An 18,422-nucleotide genomic window follows, 5' to 3' on the forward strand; every position below is an offset into this window, starting at 1 on the left:
TATATCAGATTCCCCATCATAGCCCACCCTTACATTACAGTTCCCATCAGGGCTCCCTTACAGTGTCTGCCTTAGGAGTCCCTCTCTACATCAGAGTCCCTATCATAGCTCCATTTACAACAGGTCCCCCATCAGGGCTCCTTTACATCATAATCACCATCTGTGCCCCCTTACAATGGAGTCCACCTTAGAAGTTTCTCCTTACATCAGAGCCCCCATGAGAGCCCTCCTTACATCAGAGTCCCCATCAGGGCCCAATTCTTACAAAAGAGTCTCCATCAGAGCCCACCCCTTACAACAGAGTCTCCATCAGCGACCACCCCTTACATCAGAGTCCCCATCAGAGCCCCAATTACATCAGGGCCCCCTTTACATAAAAGTCACCATCAGAGTCTCCTTACATCAGAGTACACCTTAGGAATTCCTCCTTACATCATATCCCCCCTTACATTAGAGTCCCCATCAGAGCCCCTCTTACACCAGAGTCTGCCTTAGAAGTTCCTATTGTAGCAATTACAACAAGGCCTACATCATGGTCATCATAAGAGCCCCCTTACATCGGATTTCACCTTTGGAGCTCCTCTTTATATCAGAGTCCGCATCACAACCCCTTATTCCAGAGTCCGCATCACAACCCCTTATTCCAGAGTCCGCATCACAACCCCTTATTTCAGAGTACGCATCACAACCCTCCTTACATCAGAGCCCTCACCAGAACCCCCCTTAAATCAAGGTTGTCATTAGAGTCCCTGTCACAGCCCCCCTTACATCAAAGTCCTTATCATAGCCCATCTTTACATTAGAGTGCCCATCAGGGCCCCCTTACATCAGGGTCTGCCTTAGGAGTCCCTCCTTACATCAGAGTCCCTATCAGAACTCCAGGACAACAGGGCCCCCATGAGGGCTCCTTTACATCATAATCACCATCTGAGCCCCCTTGGGTTGAGGAACCTGACCCTAACTGTAGGCCTGGATGTGGCCTTTGGGCCGTAGTTTGGAGACCCCTGAGTTAAAAAATCCACAAAAAATGAAAACATATAAACTGTTGGAGATGCTGTCATTAAGCTCACAATCGATAAGTGATTTCTTTTAATTGGCAAGCCAGTAAATGGGCCCAGAAACTGGTCTTGCACAGGGACTGCCTACATACTCTGCCCACCATTGGTAACAACCCAAATGTACATAAACGCAGTCCTTACCTCGATGGCGTCGATTCTCCATGGCCGGTAAGGTGTTCCTCCTTGGAATGTTGACCGAAACAACACCAATATTGTCCCCATTATGCTGCTGAGGACTTCCCCAGCGGGTCTCTGTCTGCCCCGGTTTGGGGGGCCTCGGAGGAGGAGCATTATGGAAGTCATTGGATGCCAAAGACAAAGCATTGTGGTTCTTGTCCAAGGTGAAAGTCCTTGGTATCTGATAAACGGAAAGCGGCGTCCCAGAAAGATCACACGAGTCCGTCGAAAGATCACTAAACTCTTTACAAAGAGCATTGCTAGGGGTTTTATAAGTGTAAACGTCCTCGTTTTCAGATTCCGGCCCGGTAAGGCTCGACTTGGTGGGAGTGTCTGAGGCGAAGCTCCTCGGGAGGTCGTAGGCACTGTCCCTCAACTCAGAACTGAGCCGCCTTGGCTTTGGTAAGCTATAGAAGCCGTGGACCTGACCACTGACCCCGTTTATGCAGTGTCCGTACCCCTGGGCCAACTTCTGCACAGCTGTATCACTACGCATGAAAAAGGAGGACCTGGTGGCCTGGGAGAAGCTGGCACTTCTGGAAAACAATAAAAATATTAAAACACAATGGTGCAGTTATTGACTTAAAGTGTCACTGAACTTACATCAGAAAAAAAACTATCAATAAACGGTGTATTACATGCTCTTCATACTCAATAAGTCCCTATGAGATTTGTTTTCTGTATTCTGCAAAAAAGCCTGGTTGATCCTGCTGCTCTCTATCTCCCCCTTCTGTTCATGTCCCCAATTCAGCTAAGAATTTTGAAGCTGTGGTGGCAATTCTGCACATGCTCAGTTTTCAGTGAGTTTCAATGCTGAGCATTTCCTCCCTATCACATCTGAGCAGCCCATGTGACTATAAAGGGGTGTCAGCCCACTACCTTCCTCCTCCTCCATGCCCACTAACCAGCTAAACACAATGGGGATGAGATGTTACGTGTAGATTAATGGAGGAATCACCTCCCTATTATTGTAAGACACAGGCTGGAGGGGGCATGACACACCCTGTGACTGGCAGAAATTTGACCACACCATGTTATTTACACAAAATAATAAAGATTTGATTTCAAATATATATTTGTATGGCAATTTAAAACAATTTATATTATTGATTTATTTTTATTCTGTATTCTAAAGGCTGTTTTTTTATTTTATTTTGAACATGTGACCAGCAGCAGAGGATTAGCAGCTCCTCCTTCTGGGAAAGATCTGGGTTATATGGCAGCTGTATATAGAGTAAATTAGAGTAAAATGTATATAGATTAGGTAAAATCTGACACTGTGGGATTGATTTACCAAAACTGGAAAGTGCAAAATCTGGTGCAGCTCTGCATAGACACCAATCAGCTTCCAGGGATTTCGTGTCAAAGCTTAATTGAACAAGCTGAAGTTAGAAAACGACTGGCTACCATGCACAGCTGCACCGGAATTTTGCACTCTCCAGTTTTAGAAAAATCAACCCCTAAGTGACACTTTTTGGGGACCAGTGACACCAATACAGTGATCAGTGCTAAAAAAAAAAAAAAAAAAAAAAAAAAAAAAAGCACTGTTATTGTACTAATGAAACTGGCAAGGAAGGGGTTATCATCAGGGCGATCAAAAGGTTAGATGTGCTCCTAGGGAGTGCTTTCTAACTGTGTGGGGGATGCTTAGCAGAAACATAAGATCTACATCTTCCCCTCTCACAGAATGGCTGGTTTACATAGGCAGACATCCGTTCTGCCTCTCCTGAGAACGATCGCCGGGTGCTGGCGAACATCGGGTCTGCCGGACCCGCTAATTGGCTCCTACTATGTCCAATCACAGTGGGAGTGGGTCGCCAGTGGCACGTGCGTGCTCCCCAGAACGAGTGCACAAAATCACAGGAGCGGGAAGGCCGGCCTGCTCAGTATATCTGCGTGGGGCGTTCCAGAAGGGGTTAATGTATTCCTTAATAGGTTATGAACCCACTTGGTAAGCACTAAATGCCATTAAAAAACCCATATATATATAGTACAGTAATACTGCAGGAAAGGGCACTGGGGGGCAAACTAATGTCAATTTATTTTATTTTGTAATGTAATCCAATAGGATTACAATATATAACCTTCTGCGTCCACCACTTGTGTCAAAATCACCTCTAGTCTCCATCACCTCCTGCCTCCATCCCTCTAGTCTCCATCACCTCCTGTCTCCATCCCTCTAGTCTCCATCACCTCCTGTCTCCATCACCTCCTGTCTCCATCACCCTAGTCTCCATCACTCTAGTCTCCATCACCTCCTGTCTCCATCACCTCCTGTCTCCATCACCTCCTGTCTCCATCACCTCCTGTCTCCATCACCTCCTGTCTCCATCACCTCTAGTCTCCATCACCTCTAGTCTCCATCACCTCTAGTCTCCATCACCTCCTGCCTCCATCCCTCTAGTCTCCATCCCTCTAGTCTCCATCACCTCCTGTCTCCATCACCTCTAGTCTCCATCACCTCTAGTCTCCATCACCTCTAGTCTCCATCACCTCTAGTCTCCATCACCTCCAGTCTCCATCACCTCCTGTCTCCATCCCCTCCAGTCTCCATCACCTCCAGTCTCCATCACCTCCAGTCTCCATCACCTCCTGTCTCCATCACCTCCTGTCTCATCACCTCCTGACTCCATCCTTCTAGTCTCCATCACCTCCTGTCTCCATCCCTCTAGTCTCCATCACCTCCTGTCTCCATCACCTCCTGTCTCCATCACTCTAGTCTCCATCACTCTAGTCTCCATCACCTCCTGTCTCCATCACCTCCTGTCTCCATCACCTCCTGTCTCCATCACCTCCTGTCTCCATCACCTCTAGTCTCCATCACCTCCTGCCTCCATCACCTCCTGTCTCCATCCCTCTAGTCTCCATCACCTCCTGTCTCCATCACCTCTAGTCTCCATCACCTCTAGTCTCCATCACCTCTAGTCTCCATCACCTCCAGTCTCCATCACCCCCTGTCTCCATCCCCTCCAGTCTCCATCACCTCCAGTCTCCATCACCTCCAGTCTCCATCACCTCCTGTCTCCATCACCTCCTGTCTCATCACCTCCTGACTCCATCCTTCTAGTCTCCATCACCTCCTGTCTCCATCCCTCTAGTCTCCATCACCTCCTGTCTCCATCACCTCCAGTCTCCATCACCTCCAGTCTCCATCACCTCCAGTCTCCATCACCTCCAGTCTCCATCACCTCCAGTCTCCATCACCTCCAGTCTCCATCACCTCCAGTCTCCATCACCTCCAGTCTCATCACCTCCTGTCTCATCACCTCCTGACTCATCACCTCCTAACTCCATCCTTCTAGTCTCCATCACCTCCTGTCTCCATCACCTCCTGTCTCCATCACCTCCTGTCTCCATCCCTCTAGTCTCCATCACCTCCTGTCTCACTCACCTCCAGTCTCCATCCCTCTAGTCTCCATCACCTCCTGTCTCTATCACCTCCTGTCTCTATCTTTACATCACCTCCAGTCTCCATCACCCCTTGCCTCCATCCCTCCATCACCTCCTGCCTCCATTACCTCCTGTCTCCATCCCTCCATCCCCTCCTGTCTCCATCCCTCCACCCCCTCCTGTCTCCATCACTTCCTGCCTCCATCACCTCCTGTCTTCATCCCTCCATCACCTCCATCCCTCTAGTCTCCATCCCCTCCTGTCTCCATCTCTCCATTACCTCCTGCCTCCATCCCTCCAGTCTCCATCCCCTCCTGTCTCCATCTCTCCTGCCTCCATCACCTCCTGCCTCCATCACCTCCTGCCTCCATCACCTCCTGCCTCCACCCCCTCCTGTCTCCATCTCTTCTGCCTCCATCCCTCCATCACCTCCTGCCTCCATCCATCTAGTCTCTATCACCTTGAACATGCACTACAGACAAAGATTTAGCCATTGTGATACATAACGTTTTTATAAATAAAACAAAGTTTCATAAACAAAAATATTTATTTTTGACAAACAGAAGTGCAACTTTAAATACAAAATCCCCAAAAAACTGTAAACTCCATTGGCTATAATGTCATTGCACATATTACCTGAATATATTACCAACATGAAATATTAGCAAAAAAATATAAAAAAAGCCTTTTTCTTATTTTTTTTCTCATTCAGCAGCTCAGTAAATGCCCCTTACTTATGGTTATGCGCTGGTGCAATACAGGTTTAAACTTTAATGTGCTATTATTATAGGCTCTGGATGGTATTATGTTGCTGATTTAGAAATGGCCAGCAGAGTAGTGTTATTTTTGATGTAAATATTCGATTTCGTTTTAGTCATAGTCTTTTGACTAAAATGTTATTTTAGTTTTAGTCGTATTTTAGTCACCTGAATTTGTTTTAGTTTTAGTTGTATTTTAGTTGACTAAAATAGTGTTCATTTAGTAGATGAAACAATTTTAGTCTAAAAAATGAACACTGTTCACTATCACTTTAATACTGTAAGACTTTTTTTCCCCTCTATGGGCATTCCAGAAAAATTAACTGTGGCAGTGAAGGGGCAGGGCTTTCTAAAGAGGTAGTTGGCTTCATGCTAGGAAAGCCCTTTTGTCCAATCCATTGTCTTTGTCCAGGTGAACCATGAGCCAAATACCCTGAATGACAGCAAAGAACATGGTCACTTAATACATCAAGAGATATGGAGCTCACCTCATATTTTCAGCTTTGCGGCTCATACATTGGTGTAGGAAGAGGTAATCCTGGGGAGCGCTGGCAGATAAGGTTGTCTGGTGAATGTGGTTGGAAGGAGGTTCAAAGGTGAACAAGGTGGGCTGGCTGGAATGGGAGGGGGCTGATGACTTCCGTTCCCTGAGCAGGTGGTGGGTGGTGCTGAATTCAGCGGGTGAAGAGCGAGGACCATGGTTCACAGATTGTAGGTTTCTCAAGGAATCTGCAGGGAAACAGAGAAGAATACAGGTTACCTATCGGCCACATGGAAAAAAACGATGGTGATCTGGTGCAAAATATTAACGCAAACCCATTTTTTTTTTTTTTTTTTAGAATACAGTCTGATTGCTTCCGTAATCCAAGTTTTTTCCGCCAGCTAAAAAAGCAGACAACAGATATAGCAAATAGTAGGTGGTAACGTTCTAATGGACTTGTTCTGTAACATTGAAGACATTTCATAGATTCTCCAAGCCATTTCTTTGGTTACAATCTTGGGACTTGGAGAAGCATCTTCAATATTACAGAATAGATCCAGTTGAATGTGGCCAACAACTACTAGATATACCATGACCTGCATCATCACAACTACTAGATATACCATGACCTGTATCATCACAACTACTAGATATACCATGACTTGTATCATCACAACTACTAGATATACCATGACCTGTATCATCACAACTACTAGATATACCATGACCTGTATCATCACAACTACTACATATACCATGACCTGTATCATCACAACTACTACATATACCATGACCTGTATCATCACAACTACTAGATATACCATGACCTGTATCATCACAACTACTAGATATACAATGACCTGTATCATCACAACTACTAGATATACAATGACCTGTATCATTACAACTACAAGATATACCATGACCTGTATCATCACAACTACTAGATATACAATGACCTGTATCATCACAACTACTAGATATACCATGACCTGTATCATTACAACTACAAGATATACCATGACCTGTATCATCACAACTACTAGATATACCATGACCGGTATCATCACAACTACTAGATATACCATGACCTGTATCATCACAACTACTACATATACCATGACCTGTATCATTACAACTACTAGATATACCATGACCTGTATCATTACAACTACTAGATATACCATGACCTGTATCATCACAGCTACTAGATATACCATGACCTGTATCATTACAACTACTAGATATACCATGACTTGTATCATCACAACTACTAGATATACCATGACCTGTATCATCACAACTACTAGATATACCATGACTTGTATCATCACAACTACTAGATATACCATGACCTGTATCATCACATCTACTAGATATACCATGACTTGTATCATCACAACTACTAGATATACCATGACCGGTATCATCACAACTACTAGATATACCATGACTTGTATCATCACAACTACTAGATATACCATGACCTGTATCATCACATCTACTAGATATACCATGACTTGTATCATCACAACTACTAGATATACCATGACCTGTATCATCACAACTACTAGATATACCATGACCTGTATCATTACAACTACTAGATATACCATGACCTGTATCATCACAACTACTACATATACCATGACCGGTATCATCACAACTACTAGATATACAATGACCTGCATCATCACAACTACTAGATATACCATGACCTGTATCATCACAACTATTAGATATACAATGACCTGTATCATTACAACTACTAGATATACCATGACCTGTATCATCACACCTACTAGATATACCATGACCTGTATCAACGAGAACTATCAAAGACCGCAGTCAATATAATGGTAAAAGAGTCTGATAGAAATGTTTCTTCATACAGCTAATGACTGTGCCAGTCATTACGGCACTCAAACACAACTTATAATAGAATTATAGGCAAAATAGTGAACCAGGAAGTTCATAGTGAAACAGGAAGCGAAAGGAAATCCCTGCAAACTAATGGAATTCCTTGGGGACCCCTAGGTCACCAGAATTAGTGTCCCCATTGGAAGATTTCTACACTATTTGTTTTTTGGGGACAACCCAAAATTTGGGATTCCTTTTTACTTTCACTTTCAATGATAATAGTAAATAGGACCAATAGAGAGGATGAATCTCCTTAATGGGGGAACAGACAGCAATAAAAATATGCAGCTTCCATTGTTTGCTTCCATCCTACGCCACAATTCTTCAGTGTCCTGGTCATGCCTGCTCAGTATCTCCCTATAAAATTATATGGCGGTGTTCCATAAAAGTTTGGTGTCCCAAGAATCTCTGGCTATAGTTGAGTCCAAAACAAAGAAACCTTGGGTCCAAGGATTATAGTTTCCCAATTAAGCGGAAGGCTCTAGAACAGAAATTAAGAAGCTGTTCTTGTTGGTGTTAAGGTGCCACTGTTTCTTTTTTTTTACTGCTAAATGCTAACTACCAGCTAAATTGGATATTATTAATATGGATATAAGACTGCACATATCAGCATTTTGGTTCAGTCTATGGCATGGGTGTCCAACCTGCGGCCCTCTAGCTGTTGTGGAACTTCAAGTCCCATGACTCCCAATGGCAGAGGCATGATGGGGCTTGTAGTTCTGCAACAGCTGGAGGGCCGCAGGTTGGACACCCATGGTCTATGGCGTGAATTATTATTATTATTATTTATTTATTTATTTATTTTTTAACCATTGTGTTTATTAAACGTGTTCAGCAGCATGAACAAGTAAAGGTACACATAAACCAAATCAAGCGGTCAATAAACAACAAAATAAACACCATAGATAAACGGTCATAGGAGTCATACAAACAGTAATCCAAAAGAAAAGCATCTACAAAGTCACGCTAAATGAGTGTTTATACCCATATATACAGTGGGTACGGAAAGTATTCAGACCCCCTTAAATTTTTCACTCTTTGTTATATTGCAGCCATTTGCTAAAATCATTTAAGTTCATTCTTCTTCCTCGTGAATGTACACATAGCACCCCATACTGACAGAAAAACACAGAATTGTTGACATTGTTGCAGATTTATTAAAAAAGAAAAACTGAAATATCACATGGTCCTAAGTATTCAGACCCTTTGCTGTGACACTCATATATTTAACTCAGGTGCTTTCCATTTCTTCTGATCATCCTTGAGATGGTTCTACACCTTCATTTGAGTCCAGCTGTGTTTGATTATACTGATTGGACTTGATTAGGAAAGCCACACACCTGTCTATATAAGACAGTCCAGATCACAATGCATGTCAGAGCAAATGAGAATCATGAGGTCAAAGGAACTGCCTGAAGAGCTCAGAGACAGAATTGTGGCAAGGCACAGATCTGGCCAAGGTTACAAAAAGATTTCTGCTGCACTTAAGGTTCCTAAGAGCACAGTGGCCTCCATAATCCTCAAATGGAAGACGTTTGGGACGACCAGAACCCTTCCTAGAGCTGGCTGTCCGGCCAAACTGAGCTATCGGGGGAGAAGAGCCTTGGTGAGAGAGGTAAAGAAGAACCCAAAGATCACTGTGGCTGAGCTCCAGAGATGCAGTCAGGAGATGGGAGAAAGTTGTAGAAAGTCAACCATCACTGCAGCCTCCACCAGTCGGGGCTTTATGGCAGAGTGGCCCGACGGAAGCCTCTCCTCAGTGTAAGACACATGAAAGCCTGCATGGAGTTTGCTAAAAAACACCTGAAGGACTCCAAGATGGTGAGAAATAAGATTCTCTGGTCTGATGAGACCAAAATAGAACTTTTTGGCCTTAATTCTAAGTGGTATGTGTGGAGAAAACCAGGCAATGCTCATCACCTGTCCAATACAGTCCCAACAGTGAAGCATGGTGGTGGCAGCATCATGCTGTGGGGGTGTTTTTCAGCTGCAGGGACAGGACGACTGGTTGCAATCGAGGGAAAGATGAATGCGGCCAAGTACAGGGATATCCTGGACAAAAACCTTCTCCAGAGTGCTCTGGACCTCAGACTGGGCCGAAGGTTTACCTTCCAACAAGACAATGACCCTAAGCACACAGCTAAAATAATGAAGGAGTGGCTTCACAACAACTCCGTGACTGTTCTTGAATGGCCCAGCCAGAGCCCTGACTTAAACCCAATTGAGCATCTCTGGAGAGACCTAAAAATGGCTGTCCACCAACGTTTACCATCCAACCTGACAGAACTGGAGAGGATCTGCAAGGAGGAATGGCAGAGGATCCCCAAATCCAGGTGTGAAAGACTTGTTGCATCTTTCCCAAAAAGACTCCTGGCTGTATTAGATCAAAAGGGGGCTTCTACTAAATACTGAGCAAAGGGTCTGAATACTTAGGACCATGTGATGTTTCAGTTTTTCTTTTTTAATAAATCTGCAACAATGTCAACAATTCTGTGTTTTTCTGTCAGTATGGGGTGCTATGTGTACATTCATGAGGAAGAAGAATGAACTTAAATGATTTTAGCAAATGGCTGCAATATAACAAAGAGTGAAACATTTAAGGGGGTCTGAATACTTTCCGTACCCACTGTAACAAACAATAAGTGACAATAAGTGACATCCAGTTAAAATAAAGCCCAGAAAAGTGAAATATTTTCAAAGATGAGAATATGAATTTGAATTTGGTTAGTTTAACAAAACAGCCTAGGGAAATGTGGCAACCAAGAATCCGACATTCCCATGGATTGGGTCAGAGCTATAAGAAGAGGGACAAGGAGAATGGCTATGGTAACCTTCCCTAACCACCTTCTGCCCACCGTATAGTCAAATGACAGCAGGAGGGATCTCCTCTCATTCTGGGCCGATATCATATGACGTTTGCCCAGACTCGCCCGCTGAGGTGCGCAGAGCAGCGATCATGGTCGAGCCTTGTTCCTAGGACAGGGCGCGACCGCAACCTCGGTAAAGAGCCAATGATGCGGCACTTTAACCATGTGATTGGCTGTGTCCAATCACAGCCGGTCACATGTAAACACGGAAGTGCTGTTTATCGGCTCTCCTCGCCTCACACTGACAGAGGGTGAGGAGAGGAGAGCCGATCAGCGGCATCTCCTCACAGAGGAGACATATACAGGTAATCAGGGTACTGATCATCAGTGCAGCCCCAGCAGTGCCCATCAGGGACACCAGTCAGGGCCCATCTGTGACCCCAGTCAGTGGCCATCAGTGATGCCAGTTAGTGCTGCCTTTCAGTGTCCATCAGTGCCTGCTAATCAGTGCCCATGAGTGCTGCCCATTAGTGCTGCCCATCAGTGCCACCTGTCATTGGCTATCAGTGCTGCCTATCAGTGCCACCTATCAGTGCCCATCAGTGTCGCCTATCAGTGCTCATCAGTGTCACCTATCAGTGCCCATCAGTGTTACAAATTGATGCCTCCTCATCAGTGCCACCTAAACAGTGCCACCTCATCATTGCTCATAAGTGCCACCTCATCAGTGCCGTTAGTACAGCCTATCAATGCCGCCTCATCAATGCACATCAGCGAAGGAGAAAAATTACCTTTTTTAGAAAATTTACTGACAGAAACTAAGAAAAACTTTTTTTTTTTTAATTAAAAAGTCAGTCTTTTTTGTTTTTTTTTTAGCAAAAAATAAAAAAAAACATTAAAACCATTTTTTTTTTTTTAAACAAACACTAGTCAAAGTAGAAAAAAAGGGAGTTTTGTTATTTTTTGTGTAAGGATTGCATAAAAATACAATTATTTTTGCAAGACGATATCATCGAAAGCCTTTTTTGTCGTTAAAAAAATGATATACTGCATGTAATACTTTGTTATCCTAGGTAATTACAGATTTAACACCAATTAAACAGGCCCATAGTTGAAATGTAAAAATTGCTCTGGTCCATAGAGGGTGTACAGGCGTGAGAAGTGGTTAATAGGTCTTCCCTTCGCTTTCACTCCTATTTTAGCTTATTTTTTTACTAGTTTTCCACACATTTTAAAAATACCCAATAAAAGTGAATGCAAACTGAAGAATAGCTGCAGATTTGTGACGTGTCATATTATGAAACAGGAAACAAGTGTACAGTGTGGACAGACCGATAAATAAGGGAAGACCCTCACCGCGCTCCAATCCCCTTCTTACTTTTAGCGGAAAGGAATGAAAACAGGTGGAAGACTGAAGTAGATATCTGCATGCACATACCCTGCTATGGATAATGAAACCCAAAAACCACAATAACTGAAATCCAGCTTGCTTCTGGATAATGATACTCTGAAAGTTTAGGGCTTGCTAGGATGAGCCAAGTATTATAAGCAGTATTTCTGATATCAAGTATCACTTGTGAATATTGGGTAGTTCTTGAATACCTAGGGAGGCCTTTCTCAGCCCTGGTTTTGTGGAACCCCAAAGCTTCTCCAGAAGTTGCAATGGGGTTACTTAAAGCGGAGTTCCGGGCACAGAAAACATTTTTCAGTAAACAGTCAGGGCTAGTACATTCCACAATGGATAGCCTCTGATCTGTCCCGGTTCGCACTTACCTGCAAGAAGAAATACTTACTTATAAAATTTCTTCTCCAGCGTTTCCATCTCTCTTGTGGGCAGCTGAAGCCGGCGCGGTCCTCTTCTGCGTCTTCTTCCGCGTCTTCTTCTCCCAGAATGCGCCGCACCGGCCCCTCTCGTCACTTCCGGTGCGGCGCCGCATTCTGGGCATGCCCAGAAGCTGTTTAGCAGGGAATGCGGCATCGCCCCGGAAGTGACAAGCGGGGCCGGTGCCGTCGCATTGATTCCTGGGAGCGATGACGTTCAGTTCCCAGGAATCAGTGCAAGCCAGGAAGTGACGGCGGAGCGGCGGCGCAGAGGGAGGAAGTGAAGAATAGGTGAGTATATTCGATCTACAATTACAAGGTGAGTACAAAAAAGAAGGAAAACAAGCGGACGGGCACAAAAAAAAAAAGATCGATTTTGTGCCCGGAACTCCGCTTTAAGCAACAAGCGGTTTCTTCCTCTCAGATAAGCAACCACTGACACTGATAATCTTTTAAGCTTTTGGTAAGAGGGCATTCTTCCTATTGCCCACTATTATAGGGAGTATTCTTCCCACGGATCACTATTGTATAGGGCAGTGTTTCTCAACTCCGGTAGAGCAATGATAGTGCAAACATGAAGGATCACAGGTGCGACTTATGGGGACAACCCTTGCTTGCCATGCTTGCCACCACCACACAGTGCCGGGAGAAGTGTGGTGGTGGCAAGCAAGGGTGGTCCCCATAAGTCGCACCTGTGATCCTTCATGTTTGCACTTTCATTGCTCTATGCACTTTATACCTATGGACTTTATGGACTCCTATTGATGTGATTTCATGCTTTTATGCAGGGCTTTTTTTCAGCGGGAACGTAGGGGAACGCAGTTCCGGCACCTCCAGCACTGAATGTATTTTATGGCAAGGTGTTCTGGAGGGTATATTAATGCTGCCTGATGGTGGATATTTTGTTGTTGGTGGGGATCTTTTTTCGTGTGGGGGGTCTATTGTTGCTGGCGAGGGTGTCTTATGTTGCTGGGAGGAATCTACTGTTGAGGGAGAGGGAGCAGCTGCTGGCTGCCGAAAGGTCTATTGATGCTGGCTGCTGGGAGCTCTGTTGCTGCTGCTGGAGGTGTATTGTTGCCGGGGTGGTATTTTGTCACAGGGGGTCCATTGTTGCTGGGGGGGGTCTATTGTTGTGTTGGGGTCTCTTGTTGCTGGGGTCGGGTCTATCAAACTCCATACAAATTACTAAATATAAATTACTAAAAATGATACTTTGTTCTGTATTCTTTAAAAAAGTCGGTACATGGAGGTGGGTAGGGGGTGGAACTAAGGGACTGTGCTCAGAGGTGGGTAGGGGCAAAAATGAAAGGTGACCCAGAAGGAAGGAGTTCCTGCACCTATTCTCTGAGAAAAAAAGCCCTGCTTTTATGTATTTATGATTTTATGCTTATATTTATCACATCTGATTCATATATTTTTGTATATGTTATCATCCTATTTATTTGGTAAGAGGTTATCACCATCCCTGCGCTACTGAAATTTGAATGAAAAAGCCAGCTCCTGTTTTTTCTGGATGAATTTCATTTTTTATTATATTCACTCATTTAAGTAGCAGCAATTTGTGTTATTTGTGTTATTCTGTCAGGATGTGTTACCTGTATTTCCTAAAGCGCAGTGGATTACAACATCGTCTATTAATTTAGTACAAGTAGTGATATTTAGATATTTAATCCTCTGTAATATAATTGCAGTTGCCTGCCAGTGAGTGTCAGGCCCACAGACTGTACTGTGCCCACTGCAAATGGACTGTTTGCGGTTGTTTGCGGTGCATTAAACGGGGAGTTTGGTCTGTCTGTGAAGCGGGCGTAACCCTTACACTACCTGATCGATACAACATCATACCTGATCGTATTCACACACTGGCACGTTATTCCAAACAATTTAGGAATGTTAGGTGATTTATGCCCTTTATGGATTAAAACCCAACTCTGCGTCAACTACGTAATTTTCCATGGGAGTTTTGCCATGGAATCCCCCTTCCGGCATGCCACAGTCCAGGTGTTAGTCCCCTTGAAACAACTTTTCCATCACTATTGTGGCCAGAAAGAGTTCCTGTGGGTTTTAAAATTTGCCTGCCTATTGAAGTCTATGGCGGTTCGCCCGTTCGCAAACATTTGCGGAAGTTCGCGTTCGTCGTTCGCGAACGGAAAATTTTATGTTCGCGACATCTCTACTGATCACCAATGTAAGGGGCATTCTTCCCACTGATCACCAATGTAAGGGGCATTCTTCCCACTGATCACCAATGTAAGGAGCATTCTTCCCACTGATCACCAATGTAAGGAGCATTCTTCCCACTGATCACCAATGTAAGGGACATTCTTCCCACTGATCACCAAAGTAAGGGGCATTCTTCCCACTGATCACCAATGTAAGGAGCATTCTTCCCACTGACCACCAATGTAAGGAGCATTCTTCTCACTGATCACCAATGTAAGGAACATTCTTCTCACTGACCACCAATGTAAGGGACATTCTTCCCACTGACCACCAATGTAAAGAGCATTCTTCTCACTGACCACCAATGTAAAGAGCATTCTTCTCACTGACCACCAATGTAAGAAGCATTCTTCTCACTGACCACCAATGTAAGGGACATTCTTCCCACTGACCACCAATGTAAGGAGCATTCTTCTCACTGACCACCAATGTAAGGAGCATTCTTCTCACTGACCACCAATGTAAGGAACATTCTTCTCACTGACCACCAATGTAAGGGACATTCTTCCCACTGACCACCAATGTAAGGAGCATTCTTCTCACTGACCCCCAATGTAAGGAGCATTCTTTTCACTGATCACCAATGTAAGGAGCATTCTTCTCACTGATCACCAATGTAAGGAACATTCTACCCACTGATCACCAATGTAAGGGACATTCTTCTCACTGATCACCAATGTAAGGAGCATTCTTCTCACTGACCACCAATGTAAGGAACATTCTTCTCACTGATCACCAATGTAAGGGGCATTCTTCTCACTGATCACCAATGTAAGGGGCATTCTTCTCACTGATCACCAATGTAAGGAACATTCTACCCACTGATCACCAATGTAAGGGACATTCTTCTCGCTGATCACCAATGTAAGGGACATTCTTCCCACTGATCACCAATGTAAGGAACATTCTTCCCGCTGGCCACCAATGTAAGGAGCATTCTTCCCACTGGCCACCAATGTAAGGAGCATTCTTCCCAAATTCTTACGGATTAGGCATCTTGTCCTGTCATGTGGAAGTAGAGAGTTGTCATCCCTGCGTAGAATCCAAATAACAACTTGGATGTTACACCCAGTGCTAGATTTGTCTTCTCTCGGTGGCTGAATGGAGTAACTAGCCAATGCAAACATTCCCTGGCCAACCAATCTCATCAAAATAAAAAAAATGAATTTGCCTCCAAAATAAGACCAACACCATATGTGTCTACTCCCTACAACAAATCTACACCTCCTTCTTGGAGATGAGGAGATAAGGAGGTTTTCTTTAATGCAGACAGGAAGGTGACAATGCAACTTTAAATAAACTGGGTTTGACTCATCACTGGATCATGATTGATAAAGATCAAACAAATTATTATGCGGCATAAAGACTTGAACTGAGAGCCTCAGAATTCTTAATACTGGCATTCATTCAGCAAGAAAATATGAAATAGGCAACGCATTTCAGGGGTTCAAAGGTATTCCCTTGTCCCCAGGGCTAAGATATTGCATAAAACTAGGAGGATAAAAATGGCAGAATTGCCACATTTTATTGTTTCAAAAATTAAAAAAGAAAGAAAGTGCCCAGGAGGAATATATAAAATAGTAGCAGTTAGGAGGCAAAACATAGGGGAATGCGCATGTATTTATTGAATGTTTTTTTTACACAATCCTACTTTGCCATTACATACATATGACTGTAGCCGTGAAATTAAGAGACGCTTGCTTCTTGGGGGGAAAGCAATGGCAAACCTTGACAACATTATAAAAAGCAGAGACATCACCCTACCGACAAAGTGCCATATAGTCAAAGCTATGGTATTCCCAGTAGTAACCTATGACTGTGAAATTTGGACCATAAGGAAGGCTGAACGCCAAATAATTGATGCTTTTGAACTATGGTGTTGGAGAAAACGCTTGAAAGTCCCTTGGACGGCAAGCAGATCAAACCAGTCAATTCTGAAGGAAATCAACCCTAAATATTCACTGGAAGATAGGGGCGGATCCAGGGGCGGATCCAGGGGGGGTCAACGGGGCAATTACTCCCCCCAAGAAAATATTAGTGACTCTCCCTCCTGCTCTGGGATGGTGAGTAAGTAAGCCCAGATTGTGCGTTCTCGACCCGCCATCCCCGAGCATCACTGTAAATAATGGAGCCGGCACTAGAGGAAGCAGAGCCGATACTTCCTGTATAGCGCCGGCTCCTGTCACAGGTGGAGTGATACCAAATGCACTCTGCCTCCACCTGTGAAAGAAGCTATACTGGAAGCATCGGCTCTGCTTCCTCCAGTGCAGCTCCCGTCACGTTGATGCTTTGGAATGGTGGGTCGGGAACCCACCAACAGTACCCGCCAGCAGTAACAGCCAGCAATATCCACCAACAGTACCAGTCAGCAGTAACAGCCAGCAATACCCATCAACAGTACTCGCCAGTAGTACCCACCAGTACCAGCCAGCAATACCCACCAGCAGTACCCCCCAGTACTAGCCAGCAGTACCCACCAGTACCAGCCAGCAGTACCAGCCAGCAGTTCCCACCAGTACCAGCCAGCAGTATCCTCCAGCAGTACCGGCCAGCAGTACCCACCAGCACCAGCCAGCAGAACCCACCAGCAGTACCAGCCAGCAGTACCGGCCAGCAGTACCAGCAGTACCAGCCAGCAGGACCCACTAGCAGTACCAGCCAGCAGTACCCATCAGCAGTACCAGCCAGCAGAACCCACTAGCAGTACCAGCCAGAAGAACCCACCAGCATTACCAGCCAGCAGTACCCACCAGCACCAGCCAGCAGAACCCACTAGCAGTACCAGCCAGCAGTACCCACCAGCACCAGCTGGCAGTACCAGTCAGCAAATCCCACCAGCAGTACCAGCCAGAGGTAGCCACCAGCAGTACTAGCCAGCAGTACCCACCAGCAGAACCCACTAGCAGTACCAGCCAGCAGAACCCACTAGCAGTACCAGCCAGCAGTACACACCAGCAGTACCTACCAGCAGAACACACCAGCAGTACCCGCCAGCAGTACCCGCCAGCAGTACCAGCCAGCAGTACCCACCAGCAGAACCAACCAGCAGTACCAGCCAGCAAAACCTACCAGCAGTACCAGCCAGCAGTACCAGCCCTGTAGGACAGCCAGCAGCAGCCATCAGCCATACCCGCCTTTGGGACAGCAGCAGCCAGTGATACCTGCAGGAATCCTGAGGAAGAAGTGAAGATTGAGGTCAGTTGAGGTGCAGGTAAACAGCAGTGCATCCATGTAAAAGCAGCCTAGGCCCCTTTCACACAATCGGTATAATCGGGTCTGCCTGTCTGTTTTTCATGTGGACCCAATTGGACTCTCCATTCACCTCTATAGAGTGGCAGATGTAAACGGACTTGTGTCCGTTTACACCCGCCTATCTCCAATCTAATCCACTTACAGAAACAGAAGGGGATCCGCCCCCTTCTGTCTGAGCGGATCAGAGGGTCCATAGAGTAGAGTGGCTGTGTCCGTGTCTGCTCTGCATATGCTCAATGGACATGAACATGTCATCTTCACGCTCCGATTATTGTGGCCCGTGACCGGTTATCAAGTCGCTAAAGTGTTCCTCTCTCCTCAAAATGTTTGTCCCCCCTGCTGTAGGGGCATGAGTCCCGGATAGAGAGGTGCGCTGTTGCAGCCTTCCCCCTTAGTTTTGCCGCGGTGTTTGGCGGAGGAAAGGAGTCCCGGGTGGAGAGGTGCGCTGCACTGTAGCGCATCAGGAGACCCGAGGGGAAATCATAAAAGTCTCTTGTGACATTGATAAGTGTTAAGACCACCGCCACTGTGGCAGCTG

The 18,422-nt window shown here is 45.0% G+C and overlaps 1 protein-coding gene across 1 annotated transcript in view; it reads right to left on the bottom strand.

Moving 5' to 3' along the window:
* GAB2 (GRB2 associated binding protein 2) overlaps positions 1–18,422 on the bottom strand; it is a 329,003-nt gene that overhangs the window by 28,940 nt on the left and 281,641 nt on the right. The window contains exons 3-4 of the mRNA XM_082245287.1: positions 5,872–6,112; positions 1,200–1,771 (exon numbers count right to left, since the gene is read on the bottom strand). Of these exons, the coding sequence (XP_082101413.1) occupies positions 1,200–1,771; positions 5,872–6,112 (813 nt within the window). The remainder of the gene's footprint in view (positions 1–1,199; positions 1,772–5,871; positions 6,113–18,422) is intronic.

This window comes from Pelophylax lessonae (assembly GCF_965119305.1).
Source record: "Pelophylax lessonae genome assembly, chromosome: 2".
Classification (NCBI taxonomy): Eukaryota; Metazoa; Chordata; class Amphibia; order Anura; family Ranidae; genus Pelophylax; species Pelophylax lessonae.